Raw genomic sequence first — 19,183 nt, 5'->3', positions numbered from 1 at the left:
TATGATAAACAGTAAATAACTTATTTCCTAAATGTTCATTTTGTGCACTTCCTATTAAACGGTACATCTTTTTGCCTGCCTAAATTTCTGCTATTCATACATCTCCATCCTCAACATTACTCTACCATTTAAGTTAAGTATTAACATGATGCTTGTTATGCACGAAACCCTGTGGATGATCATTTCTTGGAATTCCTGCAGGGGGGGCTGAGCACTACAGCTGGGGATAACGGTCTCCAAGTGGGGGTCGTGTTGTTGTTGGTTTGTTGTTGATTTATCTTTTTATGTTGGAGGAGTGCGGGCTATAAAAGCCAAAGCAGGGCGGAGGAGAAAGCGAGTCTGACTGTGAAGCAGGTTTGCAGAAGGCTTGAAGGAGGCAGACAAGGGCTATACAAACACTGCAGCATGTTTTGTTTTCTGGTGCTGACCTGGGTGCTCTGCACAGGACAAGCTGCAGGACAGAGAGGTGAGGGAATGCTTTTAAAGTCCTGGTTGGTTGGCTTTGGGCACTTAAACCATTACTAATTTAATTGTATTTTTTTTTATTCAAAGGGGGAAACTAAATCTAATTACAGTGGAACACAAACATTTTGTATTTAGAAAAATATAATTGGGGGTGTGGAGGGGTATATTCTTAACAAGTGTCTACATTAGTTAACCATTATTGTTTAAAGGGACTGTGTGTATTATTTAGCGCCATCTAGTGGCGAACTGACAATTCATTTAAAATACTTTTTTTTTTTTTTTTACATTTCAGATAATGGATGAATGGATGGACTGTAGGTCTCGTGATCGCTAATTATATGACATAGGTCACACTGTGCCTTACTGGAAGTTGACATGTTTCGCCACCATCTTTCTACTACCCGAAGGAGAAGAACTTTACGTACGTAGTTAGCGACCACTGCTTATCTTCCACAGATGCGGCCTGCAGGTGCTTGTCTCCCTCTACTTTGCTCTCACTAGCATTTGCTTGTCTATACTGCTAGCCGCTCAAGCTAGCTCTTGCTAGCCGCTTGCGTTAGCCGCTGCAGTGAGTTTGCTTGCTCACTCCAAATAATAATTGGTTGTAATTGGTGGTAGGCTTGCGAAGTGAGGTCTCTCCCAAGCACTGGGGACACTTCAAATGTCGCATTCTATTAGTTCACCACTAGATGGCATTAAATAATACACACAATCCCTGTAATGCTTTTTGACAACATAAAAAAGAACAAATATTATATTATTAACTGCACAATGTTATGTAATGTGCAGTAAAAACTAGCAGTAAAAAACAAACAAAAAAAACTTGTTGAATTTGCATCCTTAACGTTCCAATTATAATTATCCAGTTATTAACACGGTTGTTTAGAAGTGAGTGTCCATCTGTTATCCACATTGCTTGTGCATCACTTGAATGTCGTTACAGTAATCTTTGGGTCATACATTTTGTCAATCAAAGGAGAAAACACAATGTTGCGGGTCCGCTCCACAAGAGCTTGTTTTGCTAACATAAAACTTGATAGCTACAATCTGTAAACGCAGCAAGCCAAAATGTTAGATGTCAGCCAGAGGACATAAACAAAAATGGAGAAACAAATCTTTATCTAATTGCTGTTCGAACTGACAATTTAATTTTTACTTTTAGTTTAATACAGTAGGAACATCAGGATGGCCATTGAATCTTGTGCTCCTTGCCTTTAGAAAAAAAACAACCTTCTGCGGAATCGATCATGCAGCTGCCATCGCGGCATTTCTGTCTGCTCTTTAAAATGTAGTCAATGCGTAGGTGGTGGATTCAAGTCAGATCTGCGGTGCCTCTGGAATGTCAGCTATTAAGACTCCTGCTTGGGAATATGTGTGCGCCCTCACATGCACGCACACATACAAACACACAAAGACCCCTAAAGCTGGTTTGTGTCAATTTTATGTGTGATGATGATATGTGTCAACTTATTTATTTTGTGCTTTACTATTTATTTTCTTTTTGAGTTTCCCTGCATTTATCACTGACCTCAATTGATTAATATGAATGGTAATTTGCTTCAGTTAAAAAAAAAGAAGTTTTTTTTAATTATAAATATATTTGATGGTGATATACAGTATATACGGTCTCCTTGTGAAGTGGTAAAGATGATTTATAAATCCGCTATTGTTTTAAAATACATCCATCCAACAGATTTAATAAAATTGTTATTCTTTCATTTTTAGATGGTGAAATTATAAGTCAGATTAAAATGTCAAACCTTGCCCTGTTGGACATTAAAGATCTTCTGAAACAAATGGTAATCCACCCTCACACTTGATAAGTACTGTGATTTTTAAATGCAACTTTTTAAACCTGGCAACAAACTCTTTTAATTTAATGAAAATGAAGCATTTGTTCTGACACAGATGGTAGAAAACATGAAATGTTTCTATTGTAATTAAAATAAAAATGTTGGTTGAAAAACTTTGAACTGATGACTAGCAACTATTTGTATTTCACAGATTAAAGAGATGGTTTTCCTCAAGAATACAGTGATGGAGTGTGAAGCTTGTGGTGAGTCACCATTAGTATTGAATGATGTAGACGAGACCGGTCAGCGGGGTCACAAAATAATTTCCAATAAATGACTGCCATATCATCTTAAAAAGTGAAAACCCATACATTAAAACAAAAATAATAAAACAATTACTCCTACAATTAAAAGCACTGATATAAGTGTGACATATCATCTTATTCCACTGTAAAACTTGTTACTGTAAAAATTACAATATTTTACTAGCATCAGTGATCAAGGACTGTATTTTTACTGCATCTATAATTAACAGTGTAATGCTGTAAATTTATATTCAGTTAATTACTTATTTTGGATTACTGATTATATACTGGATCACTGCTGCCAGTAAAATACAGTACTGTAATTTAAAACGTATGTATGTTGATTATATTACAATTTAATTATTTTTGATATAATGTTCAGATTTGTAGTGAGTATTTCAAAATAAAAGCTCAAAATTACAAAATAAAGACACAAATATAACTTTTTTTGTTTTACATTTTTTATAATGTGTTATATATATAAAATACAGGTGGTATTTCCAGAAAAAAAAATATTATGAGATTGAAGTTGTATTTTACAACGTCAAACTTTGACTTAAGTTTCATCATAATATTCCAATGTTATCTTGGATTCCAACTTTTGAGAAAACAAACAAGAATACATATTTTTCACCTTGAAATTTGTAACCTGTAAAGTTGATCAAGCATTTTAAGTCCATCCCTAAACTTCGCTAACCTTTTGTGAGGAGTGTTTTGTCTATGCAAATGTGTTGTAATAAAGTCAAAATGAGTCACATGAGCCTTTGACACCTTAGGGATGAGAAGGGGGCACCCTCGTCCTTCCTGTGTGCCCAACCCCTGCTACCTTGGTTTAAGGTGTACGGAGACGCCTCATGGTCCAAGTTGTGGGCCCTGTCCAGAAGGCATGGAGGGTAATGGCACCCACTGCGCTGATGTGGATGAGGTATGCAGAGAAAAAAAACGTGCGATAGAGCATTTATGCTGCTAAAGATCTTCAATCAGTCAACTTCAGAGGCTTGAGAATTTAAACAATGACACAATGTATCCTGATCCTGACTTAACACCGGTAACACTCGACTTGTGGAAGTAGCTTGTGCATCGTAAACTGGACAAAAGTATATCAATACAAACATATTGGTATATCATAACATTACATACCCTAGGGGTAAACTTGGCCATTACACCTACACGAAGTTGCAAGTGTAGTTACTTCCACACTTCTGGTAAGACTTTCTACAAGATGTTTCCATGCGTCTGTGGGATTTTTTTCCCCCTCCGGTGGTGTTGACAAGGCTGAGGTCAACTCGTTTTTATTCAGGCTTGGATTCACATATGCTGTAAAGAGTCTTGCCTAGGGGACCCAACTAGACATTACCATTTACCCTGACTGGGGTTGGAGTCTTAATTCCCATGTCTTAAGTCAGCAGTTTTACCCATTGAGCCATCTAGCCACCACCAACCGCAGTGTGACATTAAATCAACGTAAGTCCACGACAAAACTGTCCATCTTCAGCAAAACAAATCCTATCTGATCAAAATCCACAGCTACCCAGAGAGAGTGTTATAAAACCTACCCAGCATTTTTGAGTGTGTAGTGTACGAGCAATCAAATGTTTCCAATTTCCAAATATAGCGTGCGTGTTTGCTTGTGGATCTTTTCTGTTGACCTGAAAGGTTCTGTCTAACTGCTGTGCCGCATAACAGTGTTCTGTGATACCGTGCCACATGGGTGTGCGGTGCATCAACACTTCCCCGGGGTTCCGCTGTGGTTCGTGTCCCTCGGGATACAATGGACCTCAGGTGCACGGCATCGGCATCGCTTACGCCACTGCCAACAAGCAGGTAAACAACATTATCATATCGAGTATAGCTTGTTTCATGAAGATTGGTGGGAAATCATATTAACAATTACAGTATACTAGATTAAAATTAAAGTTGCTGTATGTAACAATTTGGTCAAAAATATCTTTACATGAGCCTTTTTATTTGATCATTTATGACTGAAACATTTTTTAATTAGTAGATTAACACCTTAGCTGTTCACAATGGGTAATTGTGCAAGCATCTGGCCAATAGTTTTCAGACTGCATGCGAGTTTGAATTTCCCGCCCTCTGTCTGCGGTTGTGACGTCATGTGCACATTGTATACGTGAAAAAAAAGGGAGGGTAGTTACATTTTTTGGCCACAGGCGGCAGTAGCGATTCGAAATTCTATTTTCAGCGTCCAGCAGCTTTTAAGTCTTTTCGAACAAGAGTCAGTATGAGTAAGCACCAAACATAGTCTGAGATAATTATTTCCAAAGGCACGTCTCTGTCAAATAGATAGATTTTTGTATAAATGTTCATTAATTTCAGTAGTCCTCATACTGTATTATAGAGCACGGGGGAGTTTGCATGCTTGCGTGTGCTTTGTGCACATACTCCAGCTTCCTCCCACATTCCACAAACATGCATGTTCGGTACATTGACGACTAGATCAGGGCTCACCAACTTTTTAGAAGCTGAGAGCTACTTTTTGAGTGCTGATTAATGCAAAGGGCTACCAGTTTGATACACACTTCGGAAATAACAAATTCCCTCAAATTACCTTTAATGGTGGTATCAATAGGGCCCGAGCAATTTAATCGACCAATATTAGCTGTTTTAAAAGCTATTAAAAGAACACACACACACACCTCAAACCTCATGCCCAAAAAAAAATAGGTGAAAATTTGCATTTTTCTTTTTTTTGTTGTTGTTGTTGTTGCTATTTTTCCTCTCTAAAATAAAATTAAACAAATACTAATGGAAAAAATATTGTGAAATAATCAAATATTCTAGTTGTTATTGAAGGTGCATTGTGCAGTTTAAAAAGGTAATATTAAAGCTTTTTCTACATCATGCATGCTCCACCAATGAGTACAAAGAGCCCTGACTGTTTCACTCTGACTGCACCTATCAGCCTTTATCTTCCCTTTATAGCAGAGTGTGCGGACCCTCACACTCCACAGTTTCTTTGGGGAGGGAAGGAGTGGTGGAGGGTGACGTCATGCGCGTCTCTGTGGAGTAACGGATATGTGGCGTGCACTTAAGATCGTGCATGTATTCGCACGCGCACCATGAACGAGCCTGGTGGCAGTCGCGAGTAAAAAAGTGACAAACTGCACAAAGATCCTTTAAAGGAGCAAAAAAGTTATTTTATTCCTTATATAAATATATATATATCGGACAATTAATCTGTTATCATAATTTTGTTTTGCCAAATAGAATGGGCATAGGCTAAATAAATAAATCCAAATCGGTCGAGTCCTACTTCTTATATGTTGTCATTACAAATGAATGATAATAATATATGTGAAGACAGTGACCATATTAATGATTTCTTATAACAATTGGTAAACTGAAAAATATCAATGTGCAACATTTTATTTCTGTGTGTTCACACTTTGAAATGATCACTACAACAGCATTCCTGGGAAATCACTGGTGAGCTATTTTATGAACAGCCGGCAGGCTACTCATGTGGTCCTTTGGGGCTACCTGGTCCCACCTCTTGCTTCAATTCAGCTGGAATATGCTCCAGCTCACCCGTGACCCTCATGAGGATACGCAGTACAGAAAAGGGATGGCTAGATACAATATAAACAGATTCATTAATCACACAGTAAAATATTGTTCATAATGCCAATTTTAATTGTTTCCAATGTAATATTCTGGCTTCTTGAGATGGCGAAGTTGTGGTTATTGTTAGGTGTAAGGTATGATAAACAAAATGACAAAAAGATAAAATCATGTAATATTTCACTCTGTATGTAGTAGTGTAATGAGTTTCACCTTATAAATTCAACTACTGAAATAAATGACACTTTGTATGATATTCATCTTTACTGAGAAGCACCTAACTATGTTAATTTATTTATGAGAAATAGTGTTATATAGCCTATAGTAGTAGGTTTTTTAATTTTATTTTTTAGATAAGAACACATATAAAAACCTCTTAAGCGCAATGTTATTTTTTGTGGTTGTTTATTTTACAAAGGTGTGCAAGGACATTGATGAATGTGACATCCACACAAACGGCGGCTGTGTCGAGAATTCCATCTGTATGAATACTCCAGTAAGTAGCTACTGATTCTGTGAAACCTGCAAATCAAAAATATGCTTTCTCCACTTTTGTGTCAAGTGTTGTTCGCTTGAAGTCAATAGCATGTAGTAATTGAAGCGACAATGCCTAATTATTACATATTGTCATCAAGATCAAAGTATTATTTACTGAAGATCATAAGAATCAACAAACTAATGGAATTCACAGCAATGGCCGATGCGCTGTTTCATCTGTCAGGGCTCCTTCAGATGCGGCCCCTGTAAGAGGGGCTACGTGGGTGACCAGCGACGGGGTTGCAGGCCTGAGAGGGCGTGTGGGAACGGCCAGCCGAACCCTTGTCACGTCAGCGCCGAGTGCATCTTCCATCGAGATGGCAAGATTGAATGTCAAGTGAGCAAATTGCACTTTCTTCTTCTTTGGACAACACTGTGAGTCATATTTGCACTCTGCCTTTTAAGTACATGATGTACATTTCACTCTGTACTTTTTACTTTTGCTGAGGGGGAAAAGTTCAATTAGTACTTAGTGCTTTTACCAATCCTTTTTCCTCTCACACGTATTAATGCTTCTATTTAAGTATATTGAAAATAGAAGAGCTTGAGTTTAAAAACAGGTAGTGCAGCTCATAAAGTTTTTAACATGCTTACAGTGTGGAGTTGGTTGGGCAGGCAACGGGTTCCTGTGTGGACCTGACATCGACATTGACGGTTTCCCAGATGAGAGGTTGGACTGTGCTGAGAGGAACTGTGCCAAGGTGAGTCGCAGGCACTAGGAAATGACACATGGTGGTGCGATTTCGATTCCCACTTCCTTTATACAGTAGATGAACTGATACAGTATGTATCCACTGTGATGTACAGTGGACACCCGCTGTTCGCTGGGGATTGGGATCAGGCCTGCCTGTATACAGCAAATATGCATATAATTGATGCTCATTGAAACGGAAATTGGAAAACAAATATTTTAAACCCCCCAAATGTGTTTTCTACGGAAGCGTATTGCATTCACACAAAATTCAACTCCTGTTTTTCTGACTAATTTGGGGGAGCTTTGTTTTTGTTTAGTATTTTTATTTTTATTTTCTGTTTTTCTTTTTTCTTTTTCTGCTACAAAAAGATTCTGAAAAACAGTCTGAAAAAAAATATTCAGAAGAACAGGGGGGAAAATATTCAACAAAACAGATTTTTTTTTTTAAACAGGAAAAAAAAACCAGGGGAAAAAAATTACTCCGAAAAACAGAACACCAGCTCTGTTTTTCGGAGTTTTTTTTTTTTTTACCTCTGATTTCCAAGTTACTTGTTGCAGACTTGCTATTAGCGGAAGCAGACACTTTCCCGCACACATATGCAATAAGATGGTCATGTTTACTTACTGGCTCTCAATAAAGGAAATGTGTATACTGTATTGTGGTTTGTTCTCTAATCTCTGAGGGAAAACCCTTTTTTAAAAAAAAATCAGAAAAACAGAAGAAAAAAAATGTCTGAAAAACAAAACGAAAAATATTCAGAAAAACTGAAAAATAATTATTTTATAATACAGGGGGGAAATTACTCAGAAAAACAGAAAAAAAATATTCAGAAAAACTGATGAAAGTATATTTTTTTAAAACAGAAAGAAATTACTCAAAAAACAGAAATAAAATACTCAAAAAAACGTAGCTCCCTCAAGTGAATGCATTACGCTTCCGTAGTTTTCCATGGAAAACGGGGAACAAAAAAAAGCACCCAAAAAATAATCTATAAATCAGTGAATCAGTTAGTATGCCGGGGCTCCACTGTAGACAATGCACAAATGTCAAGCAAATGAATCCAAATATTACTCAAACTACGCATCTTTTAACTTGCCCAGCTTGTTGCTCACCTTTTTTTCTTTTTCTTTGCAGGACAACTGTCTCACAGTGCCCAACTCTGGTCAAGAGGATGCTGATCGTGATGGAATTGGAGATGCCTGTGATGACGATGCAGATGGAGATGGGATACCCAACACCCAGGTTCTTTCAATACAATATATAAAACATAGGTTCCACGCCTGGCCACGATAGGTGAATTTCTACCAAGTAGAGGTCGTTAAAAATAAATAAATGATGAAAATCGAATAACCGCTAATACTGTCTGTCACCTTAATGAGCTCTTTTTGCAGAGTTGCGTAAATAAGTAGCGTCTTTGAAGTTAATTGCCTTCAGTTAACTTGTTTTTCTACTTCTCCTGCAAGTGCACATACACGGAGGAGGGAGGGTGGGTGGCTAGCGGAGGAATGAAACACACACAAACCAGGAAGCCAGTGCCGACGCCGGGGCAAACAAACAAACCTAACATGGACGAATAGTATGGAGGTAAATTTGGTGCAAAACTAACTTGTGCAAAAAATTTGTACCTGTAGAAAAAAGTCTAAATTTGTATCTGTAAAAGTCGTGATTTGTATCTGTAAAAACAAATTTGTACCTGTAAAAGTCATGATTTGTATCTGTACAAAAAATTTTTTGTACCTGTACAAAAAGTATAAATTTGTATCTGTAAAAGTTGCGATTTGTACCTGTAGAAATGACAACTTGTAGTCAAAGAAGTCGCCACTAGGAGTCACAAGTGGGTTTTCTGCTGCTGTTCAGTGACGTGAGTTTTGCCCCATTTGTCGCGCTACAAATGGAGCAAAACTAATTTGTACTTGTAGAGCGCCGTGATTTGTACTTGTAAAGAAGGGGGCGGGCTCTGGTGTAATGAAGGGTTGTTTTGACCAATCAAGTGAGAAGGATTTGAGCGGATTGGAGCGCAACCTCATTGGTTTAGCGAACGACGGTGGCGGGACTCGCGGAAGGATACAAGCAGGACACATCGTCGCCAACCAACATACATATTAAGAATACTTCAGTCGACTGAAGTATTCTTCCTCAACATACATATTAAGAATACTGAAGTATTCTTCCTCAACATACATATTAAGAAGTATTCTTAATATGTATGTTGGTTGGCGACGATGTGTCCTGCTTGTATCCTTCCGCGAGTCCCGCCACCGTCGTTCGCTAAACCAATGAGGTTGCGCTCCAATCCGCTCAAATCCTTCTCACTTGATTGGTCAAAACAACCCTTCATTACACCAGAGCCCGCCCCCTTCTTTACAAGTACAAATCACGGCGCTCTACAAGTACAAATTAGTTTTGCTCCATTTGTAGCGCGACAAATGGGGCAAAACTCACGTCACTGAACAGCAGCAGAAAAAACACTTGTGACTCCTAGTGGCGACTTCTTTGACTACAAGTTGTCATTTCTACAGGTACAAATCGCAACTTTTACAGATACAAATTTATACTTTTTGTACAGGTACAAATTTTTTTTTGTACAGATACAAATCATGACTTTTACAGGTACAAATTTGTTTTTACAGATACAAATTTGTTTTACACATACACATTTTTTTTTTACAGGTACAAATTTCTTTTACAGACACAATTTTTTTTTTTACAGGCACACATTTTTTTTACAGATACAAATCACGACTTTTACAGATACAAATTTAGACTTTTTTCTACAGGTACAAATTTTTTGCACAAGTTAGTTTTGCACCAAATTTACCTCCATAGAATAGACGCTGCAATTAATTCTGTTCATGCAGAATGAATCACTGTTTCCTTGTTGAATGCTGAACAGCGAGAGGCGCTTCGTGCGTTTTTATCTGGTAAAGATGTTTGTACTTCCCCCCCCCCCTTCGATGAGAACGAAGACAACATTTTCATTCGTGGCCGTGATTGGTCAAAACAAACGTGCACAATGCCGCATCGTCCAATCACTTCGAAGTATTGTACAGAATGTCCCGCCTTTCCTGAGGAAATCACAGTGGAACAATCCCAGATTGATCATGTGAACATCATGTTTCTTTACCAAATATTTTATATTTTGTGTGTGTGTGTGTGTGTGTGTGTGTGTGTGTGTGTGTGTGTGTGTGTGTGTGTGTGTGTGTGTGTGTGTGTGTAAAGGAACTTATGAACTTGAACTCATTCACTCCTAGCCATTTTCACTGAAGCAACCCCCTTCGCTCCCGGCTGTTTTACTGGATTTTGACTGATTTTGCAAGGCCCACAGAATATTGTGTTCTTTTGTTTTTTTGTTTTTGTTTTTTTTCTCTTCTCTTATAAAGAGCTCAGTATTGTTCATTCGGAAATGTCATTATCATTGCTCTTTATTTTTTTATTTTATTTTTTTTTATATATATATATATATATATATATATATATATATATATATATATATATATATTTTTTTTTTTTTTTTGTTTTGTTTTGTATGTGGGTGAGTATGTGTATGTGCATGCGTGCGTGTGTGCGTGCGTGGGTGCATGTATTTGTTAGCTCACCAAAAACTTATTAGAAAAAATACCATACCGTTCACCCAAACCAAACACCGCCGTCAGGAGACCCGAGGGGACCAAAGAAAACCAAGGAAGGTGAAATCCAGCACCGACCAGACACCACCCACCGGGCCACCCACCAGAATTCTTCCCCAACCCAAGAAACATCTAAATTCCAACAAATCCCCCAAAAAAATAAAAATCAGGGAGACCTCAAGAGACCGAAGGAGAGACTGAGGAAAGGAAGGAAGGACAGACGAAGCCGAGTGAGATCCACAGACACCAGCCTCCACCGATTCAATGACCTGAGGAGGAAGCAGATTGTGTCTGAGTTTCGATAGATGCTGGTGTGGTGGATCTGGCATGCATGAAAATCTCCACCAAAGAGGGGAGCCGTCGACCCCTGCCAGGACAGAGCAAGCGCAACACCTCAGGGCCCCTCAGGCCGCGGCAGCGCCAAAGGACGACCCCCGGGCCCCGCCAGGGCCACCGGCCGGAGAGCAAACCCAGGAGCAGGAGCGCCCCCCACCCCAACACGGCCCGCGCCCCCGACCCAACGCAGCAGGACGGGGCACTGCAGGCCCGCCAGGCACCCCACCGGCACCCCCCACGACCCCCCGCCCCCCATCCACCCCAACCCAGCCCCAGCCGCCCCCAGGTCCCCAATCCCCCAGACACCCCCTCCCAACAAAAGCCGCCCCCGCCCCGACCCCACCCCGACCAACCGGCAGCCCCCCAAACCCCGACCCCCAGCCCCCGGGGACCCCCAGGTACCGGCGCCGAAGAGGGGCAGACTATTGTGTTCTATTGCTATAAAAACATGGAACCTACCAAAAAAAAGATTAGAGTCTCTTCTTTCATCAGGAAAAAAATATATATTAGTATCTGTTTCCGTTTTGCATCAATTAGCATTAGAATAGCTAAGTTTCATCATTATTAATCATTCCTGTTGAAAACACTGGGGTACTTGTTGCAACATGGCCCTGGTTGATCTCTTATACTCTCCTGCCACCTTCTGGTCGTTTTTGTAATAACTACCATTGCTTTAAGCAACCTCTTCGGGTCAGAGGCTGCATCAAAGCCTTCTGTATGCTTTGGCATAAAAAACACAACTTAAAAACGTATAAATACGTTTTTGGAACCATGGCCATATTAAAAATATAATTTTTTTATGCATTTTTGGGAGCAAATGAGTTTTAAAAACTTGACAACAGGAGTGCACTTTCTTACATTTACGTCCTATGTTCATTACACATTTTCACTACTGACATTGTTTTTCTTTGCCGGTTGGGTGGGAAAAACATTTTCTTTTTTACATTTAGTTTTACATCCTAGCAAGTTTCCAAATATGGTTGTTTGTCCACAAATCAAGATCCTTTTCAGGATTTGAAGTGCTTGCCTACAGGATAATTGCGTGCTGGTGCCGAACGTGGACCAAAGGAACATCGACGAAGACGACTTCGGCGATGCTTGCGACAACTGTCGTGCTGTCAAAAACAATGACCAAAAGGACACCGATGTGGACAAGTTTGGCGATGAATGTGATGAAGATATCGACGGAGATGGTTCGTATACTTCACATTGAACCTAGTAATTGTGCTTGCGAATGTATTGTCACATCTGTAAAGAATATGGACATGATGTAGATGACTGCTGGTTGCACTTTTCTCAGGAATCCCCAATTACCTGGATAACTGCATACGAGTTCCCAATGCTAACCAGATAGATCGTGATGGAGACAAAGTTGGAGACGCCTGTGATAGCTGTCCCTACGTTCCCAACCCAGACCAGGTCAGATAGGTCTTTAACACATACTCGGCAGCCAGGCTTGGGGAGTAACGGAATACATGTACCGCCGTTACGTAATCAGATTGCAATTTTTTTTTTAACTCTATTCCGTTACATGTAATCAGATTACAGGTACATTTATTAAAAATAGGGATTACTTCGAGGATTACAATTTCTACGGTGAGAGAGAGAGTGCGAAAGAAAGCGAGGGAGAGAGAGAGAGAGAGAGACAGAGACAGAGAGAGAGAGAGACAGAGAAAGACAGAGTAACAGAGCGAGTGGGGACCGTTGCTACATGTCGGGGAGGTGGGGACGAATGAATTGACTAGTCGTGTCCTCCACACGCGGGCAGTTTGAAAAAGCTTCACGGACGGGAGGAGGAAATGGCGACCGGTATTCACTGGAATTTACTTGGAGCGAAAGTTTGAGCTGATAGTCCAGCGGCATGCTACGCGCCGTAGCTTCTTGCTAGCTAGCCCGCTAGCCTACAACCATAATGTGAGTTACACCTTCCAAACAAATCTTCCTCCCACCAATTCACTATTTAAACATCATACACAACATATACACGGCTAAACTTGTGACTGGGATAAAAGTTCATTTAGCAGTTGATGTCACATCGTCATCCTCATTGGATGACTATCTAGCTATCTATCGTGAGCATACTCAATATTGGAGTAATCCAAAAGTAATCCAGTTACATTACTTTAATATTATGGTACTTGGATTACGTTACTAACTACATTTTTTTTAGCAGGTAACTTGTAACTGTAACGGATTACATTTTAAAAGTAACCCTCCCAACCCTGTCGGCATCATTAAATCACATTGTAAATGTATTTGCACACTTCCATGACTAGCCATTTTAAATGGTATTTCTGTTGCAAACCTAAAACCGCCTTCTGCTTCCCAGTCGGATGCAGACAACGACCTGATCGGAGACCCTTGCGACACCAACAAAGACAGGTACCGTGACATCAAACGCCTCCAAACGTGACCAACATCCTTCACGTGTCAATCAAAGACGATCTCCCCCAGCGATGGTGACGGTCATCAAGACTCTCGAGACAACTGCCCAGCAGTCATCAACAGCTCCCAGCTCGACACCGACAAAGATGGCAAAGGAGACGAGTGTGATGATGACGACGATAACGACGGCATTCCGGACCTGCTGCCGCCGGGTCCTGATAATTGCCGTTTGATCCCGAACCCCCTGCAGGAGGACTCGGACGGTACGGATTGCAGCAGGTGAATAAATCCTTCCCATTCACATCTGTTTTCATGCTTCCTTCCAGGCAATGGCGTAGGTAACGTGTGCGAAAGGGATTTCGACAACGACACCATCATTGACACCATCGACGTTTGTCCTGAAAACGCCGAGGTGACGCTCACTGATTTCAGGGAGTATCAGACTGTGGTCTTAGATCCGGAGGGCGACGCTCAGATTGACCCCAACTGGGTGGTGCTGGATCAGGTCAATTTCATTTCATACTGTTTATACTGTTGCCATCTTATGTTCCTCTTTGCACTTAACAGTATTTAAAGTTAATTCAACCAAAATATGACACCATGCTTTAATTTCAGTTCTGAATAATGAAGTGCTGGAAGTCCAAATATGTACTCAATTCACTATGTTTATTCAATTGTTGAGCAGGGGAGAGAGATTGTCCAGACAATGAATAGTGATCCTGGGTTGGCTGTTGGTAAGATTCTTTTTACTTCGGCTCACTACAGCACGTCATCTTTTTCTATGCAAGCCCATCTTTTTAATCCCCATCTCTAACACCAATTTGGCTTGGCTTTGACTTGATATCCAAGAGACTTGACTTGAATTACATGACTTGACAAGTCATTTTTTATCTAGTTGGGAATCTGCATTTTTGATGAATGCAAAAGAAGCAAAGCAGCATTGCTAGCAGTCAGCTGTGGAGAGAAAAGGATTAAGATTTGTGAGAAACGTTTTATTTTCACTCCAATATTTGTTGTGACTAAGCAAGCTTGTAGGACTTGACTTATGACTTGCTTGATTACCCCCCCCCCCCTTTCTTGATCAGTAATTGAAATTAAATTGTGGGTTTAGGTCTCTAAGCGTACAGTTGGGTGGAAAAATAACACAAATTGGGTCAAAAAGGGACTGACCCAACTTTTGGGGTTATTCACTTTACCAAAAAATGTAACCCACATCACAACAGCTTTGTGGGTTATTTAATTTGACCTAACTTTTTGGTTTAAATAACTCAAAAGGTTCGGTCAGTTCATTTTTAACCCAGTTCAATTGAGTTATTCATCCATCCATTTTCTTAACCGCTTGTCCTCACAAGGGTCGCGGGGGGTGCTGGAGCCTATCCCAGCTGGATTCGGGCAGTAGGCGTGGTACACCCTGAACTGGTTGCCAGCCAATCACACGGCACACAGAGACGAACAACCATCCACACTCACAATCACACCTATGGGCAAACTCCACCCAAAAAGGCCAAAGACTCGATCTCACGTCCTCTGCACTGGGAGGCAGACGTGCTAACCAGGCATCCACCGTGCCGCCCTTGAGTTATTCAATTAACCAAAAAGTTGGGTCAAATGAATACTATAAATTGGGTTGCTTTGTGGGTTATTAATTTAATTTGACCCAACTTTTGGGGTTAAATAAAACAAAATGTCATTTAATTGTTTTGGGTTAAATAATTGTATCGCTCACTTCATTTTTGACCCAATTCAATTGGGTTATTATTATATTATTAAACCAAAACATTGGGTCATAACACCCCCCGTCCTGGAAAAAAAAGGTTCTTTGTGGGTTATTAATTTAATTTGATGGGTCCATTCTTGAATCATTTTGGGTTATTTGACCCAACTGTTTTTCGAGTGTATGTGGACTGACTTTTACATTGGTGGCAGAAAGCTATGAAAGTCGGAAAACCTTATAGATTCATAGATAGGCAAATTCTGCATACTGTATCTAAATGTAGTCACAGATCCACACATGTTTTTAATTACAAATGCAGGAAAATGTAAATAATACATTTTTTGGGAAGTTTTTTTTTTTTTTAGAGAGTATGATCTTCTTGGCTGAGATATTAATATGGGGTTAAGGTTAATTTGCATGATTTGCATTCTTCTCCAAATACATTTTGTGCTTTATTATAAGTGTATGGTCAGGAGAGTCTACATTACTGAATGGTAAAGCAGCACTTCTTCCTTGGCAGGTTACACTGCTTTCAGTGGTGTCGATTTCGAAGGGACATTTCATGTCAACACGGTGACAGACGACGACTACGCAGGATTTATTTTCGGGTACCAGGACAGCTCCAGTTTCTATGTGGTCATGTGGAAGCAGGTGGAGCAGATCTACTGGCAGGCCAACCCTTTCAGAGCCGTGGCAGAACCGGGCATCCAACTCAAGGTAATCAGTGGAAGGCCTGACTTTTTATGCAACTGCTCAAAGTTAACATGATGTTTTTGGGTGAGTTGTGAAATTGGGAAAAGTCCATGATGACATCACAAATAGGGATTTTAGATTTTTTAGATTTTACACAAGAGACTCAAACTCGTTTTCGTTTGTGGATTTGGAAAGGCTGTCAAGTCCAACACAGGCCCCGGTGAGAACCTGAGGAATGCCCTGTGGCACACCGGCGACACGAGCAACCAGGTGAAACTGCTGTGGAAAGACGCTCGCAATGTTGGCTGGAAGGACAAGACTTCTTATCGCTGGTTCCTCCAGCACCGACCCGCTGATGGATACATCAGGTAGAGGACTTGCAACAAGCAAAAGCAAAAAGTTTCTCACACTTTTGCAAACAGGAAAAAAACATTCTCTTCTCTATTCGGGTACAGGGTTCGCTTCTATGAGGGACCTCAGATGGTGGCAGACACAGGCGTCATCATAGACGCCACCATGAGGGGAGGTCGACTTGGCGTTTTCTGCTTTTCCCAGGAGAACATCATCTGGGCCAACCTGCGTTACCGCTGCAATGGTGAGAAACGTGTTTTTACTCACAAGTGTGACTATTTTTTTCCTCTATTAACCCAAGCTTTGTGCACCAGGGCACAGTAATGGTGAAACAAAAAAAAGGGGTCTCCAAATTGTTTCCAAAGAGCCAGCCACATACAATTGAAAAAAGACTAAGACTAAGAATTAAGATCGAACTCTGATTTTTTTAATTAAGTTATATCCCGACATTTTTGTGCCTCGAACGCAATCCTTTCCAGGATGCCGATTGGCCTCTATTTTGTCTGATTTCTATTCGAAATGATAGTAGAAACCATCATAAAGTTTTCTGACCTTTGTCAGTTTTTCTATTCTTTGTCAACAAGACAGCGGTTCGTTTCTGTCCATGCAGCAAAACTATGAATTGGTCAGCTAATTGAGTATTTCTGTCTGCAGACACTATGCCAGAAGACTTCGACACCTATCGTGCACGGCATGTTCAGCTGGTGTCCTGAAGGAAATGGCCAACAAGCCCTTCAGAGCTGCACCAACAACCATTCAGATATCAGACTAATGTAAACATATCAGAAGATACACAGCAGATGTCAGGAAATTCCACAGAATATTTTTGTTAAGAAGTCATTGAAAAACTGCCACTAAAGAAAGAAATTGGGAACTTTTTGGTAAATGATGCTCACAGTCTGCAGTTGGTAATCATTGGTAAAATTGTTTTATGTTTCTGCAGTCTTCTGTATTAATATACTGTATGTGTCAAGTATGCCAGTTATCTGGTCAAACCTAATTGGGGTTACAAGTTTATGTACACTCATCAAGACTTTAAATCAAGACTTGAATGCTCTAATATACTGGAGGCAGTTCATACATTAATATTTGGTCAAATGTCCCTGTGAGTTTCACCTTGAAACAGCTGGCATAATTTTGGATAAATATATGTCCGTGTAACAGCAATGAAATTACCTGAAAACAGCTCACTTGTTTTCTGGATTTGGTCATGTGACACTTGCGAGCTGAGCCCTGGGGCACTGTGATGTCATTTTCAGTCGACAGCAAGTGGCAAAATGGCCACCTCCTGATATCGATAAAAACAGGTGGATTTTGCTAGTTAATACATAACACTTACAAACACAATATTAATCAGAATACCATGTTAAGACGAGTGGAGGCGCATACAACAAATTATCGCAAAGAGCATTTTTTTTACTTTACTTCCTCTTTAGCTCTTCTTGCTAGGATTGGGAATAGGGTTAACTAAACCTGTGACGATTTGCTGGCACAGAACCATAAATGTTTAATAGGCTGAGCCAATTTTTTGTGGGTGCTGAAGCACCCTTACATTGAAAGAGTATAGTAGCCTCTATTTAAAAAAAAACCCAAAAAACTGCATCTCCTTTTTTTAAACCAGCTATAAAAGTGTAAAAAGAACATACAGTGCTTGTTTGAATCGTAAGCTATCAATACGGAGCAATACGTTACCTCAGTGGTATTCAATAGTTGTGGTTTAAGTATCTGGCAGAAACCAGGATGTGTGGCACTTTTTCTTTTTTAAACTTGTATTATTAACATTATCATTACCATTCCTCATTTTTCTGCATTTAATCGTAGCGAAGTGTTTATGTTGTTATGGTGGGCATTAACTGACAAATTTCAAGCTAGGAACAATTCCATATGGTTAGACTGACAACCGTCTTCTGTTTGAATTGGAACAGAAGAAGCTAGCTGTTGTATCCTGGGCATGTTAATAAAGCCAAGGTGCTAATATAGACACAATAAAGTGACTGAATGTACAATAATATAAATACTACTTAGGAAAGAGAGAAAGAGTGGAACAAAGAGAGAAATTTACATTTTAGTAGGCCTATTTACAATAGTCATTATCTATCTGTTCATGTGTTTTACATGTTGTGCATTGTATTGCAAATAAAAGCCCAAAGGTTAAGTCCAACATTCATTATTGGTACCAATGATAGGGGGCTGACTTACTCCAGAAAAAATGCTTACTACTATCAATGTGTATGTACAGGTACTGCTGTATCAAAAATGAGTTGTCTCACCTCGATTCCTCCAACATCCAAAAGCTTGAAATGTGGCCATTTCACATCTGGGGCTTCTTTCTTGGTCCATGGTGATATAAAACTATAGTTGTGAGGACACAAGTGTTTCAGTAGTTTACAGTTCAGGACAGGCTTGAGCCTTGGTGGTTCCTGAACATCCAAACTTATTTGCTTTGATCTGAGGTTGGCAGTTTGGGCCTTTTAAGAGAGAGAATTGTAGATGTACACAAGTCAAGAAAGTCTTTTGAATCCAATTCTAAACAACTGCAGTTTCCAAGCTCAAACTATTCACATCAATTAAAGTTAAATTTGGGTGTGTCAACGCTTAGTGATGTTGAATATTCTTTTTATGCTGGCAAATAGAAACGACCAGCTGCAATCAATCATGACGATGAGAGGTTAACAGGTCTCTTCAATTTAAAAGTCATTCA

General features: G+C 39.8%; 1 protein-coding gene across 3 annotated transcripts; it reads left to right on the top strand.

Annotated features, from left to right (window-relative positions):
• Positions 1 to 238: 238 nt before the first annotated feature.
• Positions 239 to 18,619, top strand: comp (cartilage oligomeric matrix protein). 3 transcript variants are annotated; one of them, XM_086088271.1, is made up of 19 exons: positions 239 to 466; positions 2,191 to 2,264; positions 2,470 to 2,521; positions 3,340 to 3,488; positions 4,346 to 4,387; positions 6,564 to 6,641; positions 6,867 to 7,019; positions 7,279 to 7,383; positions 8,512 to 8,619; positions 12,373 to 12,532; positions 12,640 to 12,758; positions 13,669 to 13,721; positions 13,794 to 13,987; positions 14,051 to 14,229; positions 14,410 to 14,458; positions 15,959 to 16,155; positions 16,327 to 16,499; positions 16,587 to 16,726; positions 17,137 to 18,619. In XM_086088271.1, the coding sequence occupies exons 1-19, from the start codon at positions 406 to 408 to the stop codon at positions 17,193 to 17,195; spliced, it is 2,145 nt and encodes a 714-aa protein (XP_085944397.1). In that variant the 5' UTR covers positions 239 to 405; the 3' UTR covers positions 17,196 to 18,619. The 3 variants fall into 3 exon arrangements, with proteins under 3 accessions (XP_085944397.1, XP_085944396.1, XP_085944398.1); XM_086088270.1 differs by having other exon boundaries at positions 4,250 to 4,387; XM_086088272.1 differs by lacking the exon at positions 2,191 to 2,264 and having other exon boundaries at positions 4,250 to 4,387.
• The last annotated feature ends 564 nt before the right edge of the window (positions 18,620 to 19,183 follow it).

Source organism: Leptonotus elevatus, chromosome 11 (genome assembly GCF_054856555.1).
Source record: "Leptonotus elevatus isolate MCC_2025b chromosome 11, RoL_Lele_1.0, whole genome shotgun sequence".
Classification (NCBI taxonomy): Eukaryota; Metazoa; Chordata; class Actinopteri; order Syngnathiformes; family Syngnathidae; genus Leptonotus; species Leptonotus elevatus.
Note: the sequence above shows the minus strand (reverse complement) of the source record. Positions and strands in the feature narration are given on the sequence as shown.

Bases quoted from the DNA above. Each gene is read 5' to 3' on its own strand.
- comp (XM_086088270.1), top strand. From the start codon at position 406: ATGTTTTGTTTTCTGGTGCTGACCTGGGTGCTCTGCACAGGACAAGCT. The intron at 8,620-12,372 runs GTTCTTTCAATA...GCTTGCCTACAG, and splicing joins ATGGGATACCCAACACCCAG to GATAATTGCGTGCTGGTGCC. The intron at 12,533-12,639 runs GTTCGTATACTT...CACTTTTCTCAG, and splicing joins TGAAGATATCGACGGAGATG to GAATCCCCAATTACCTGGAT.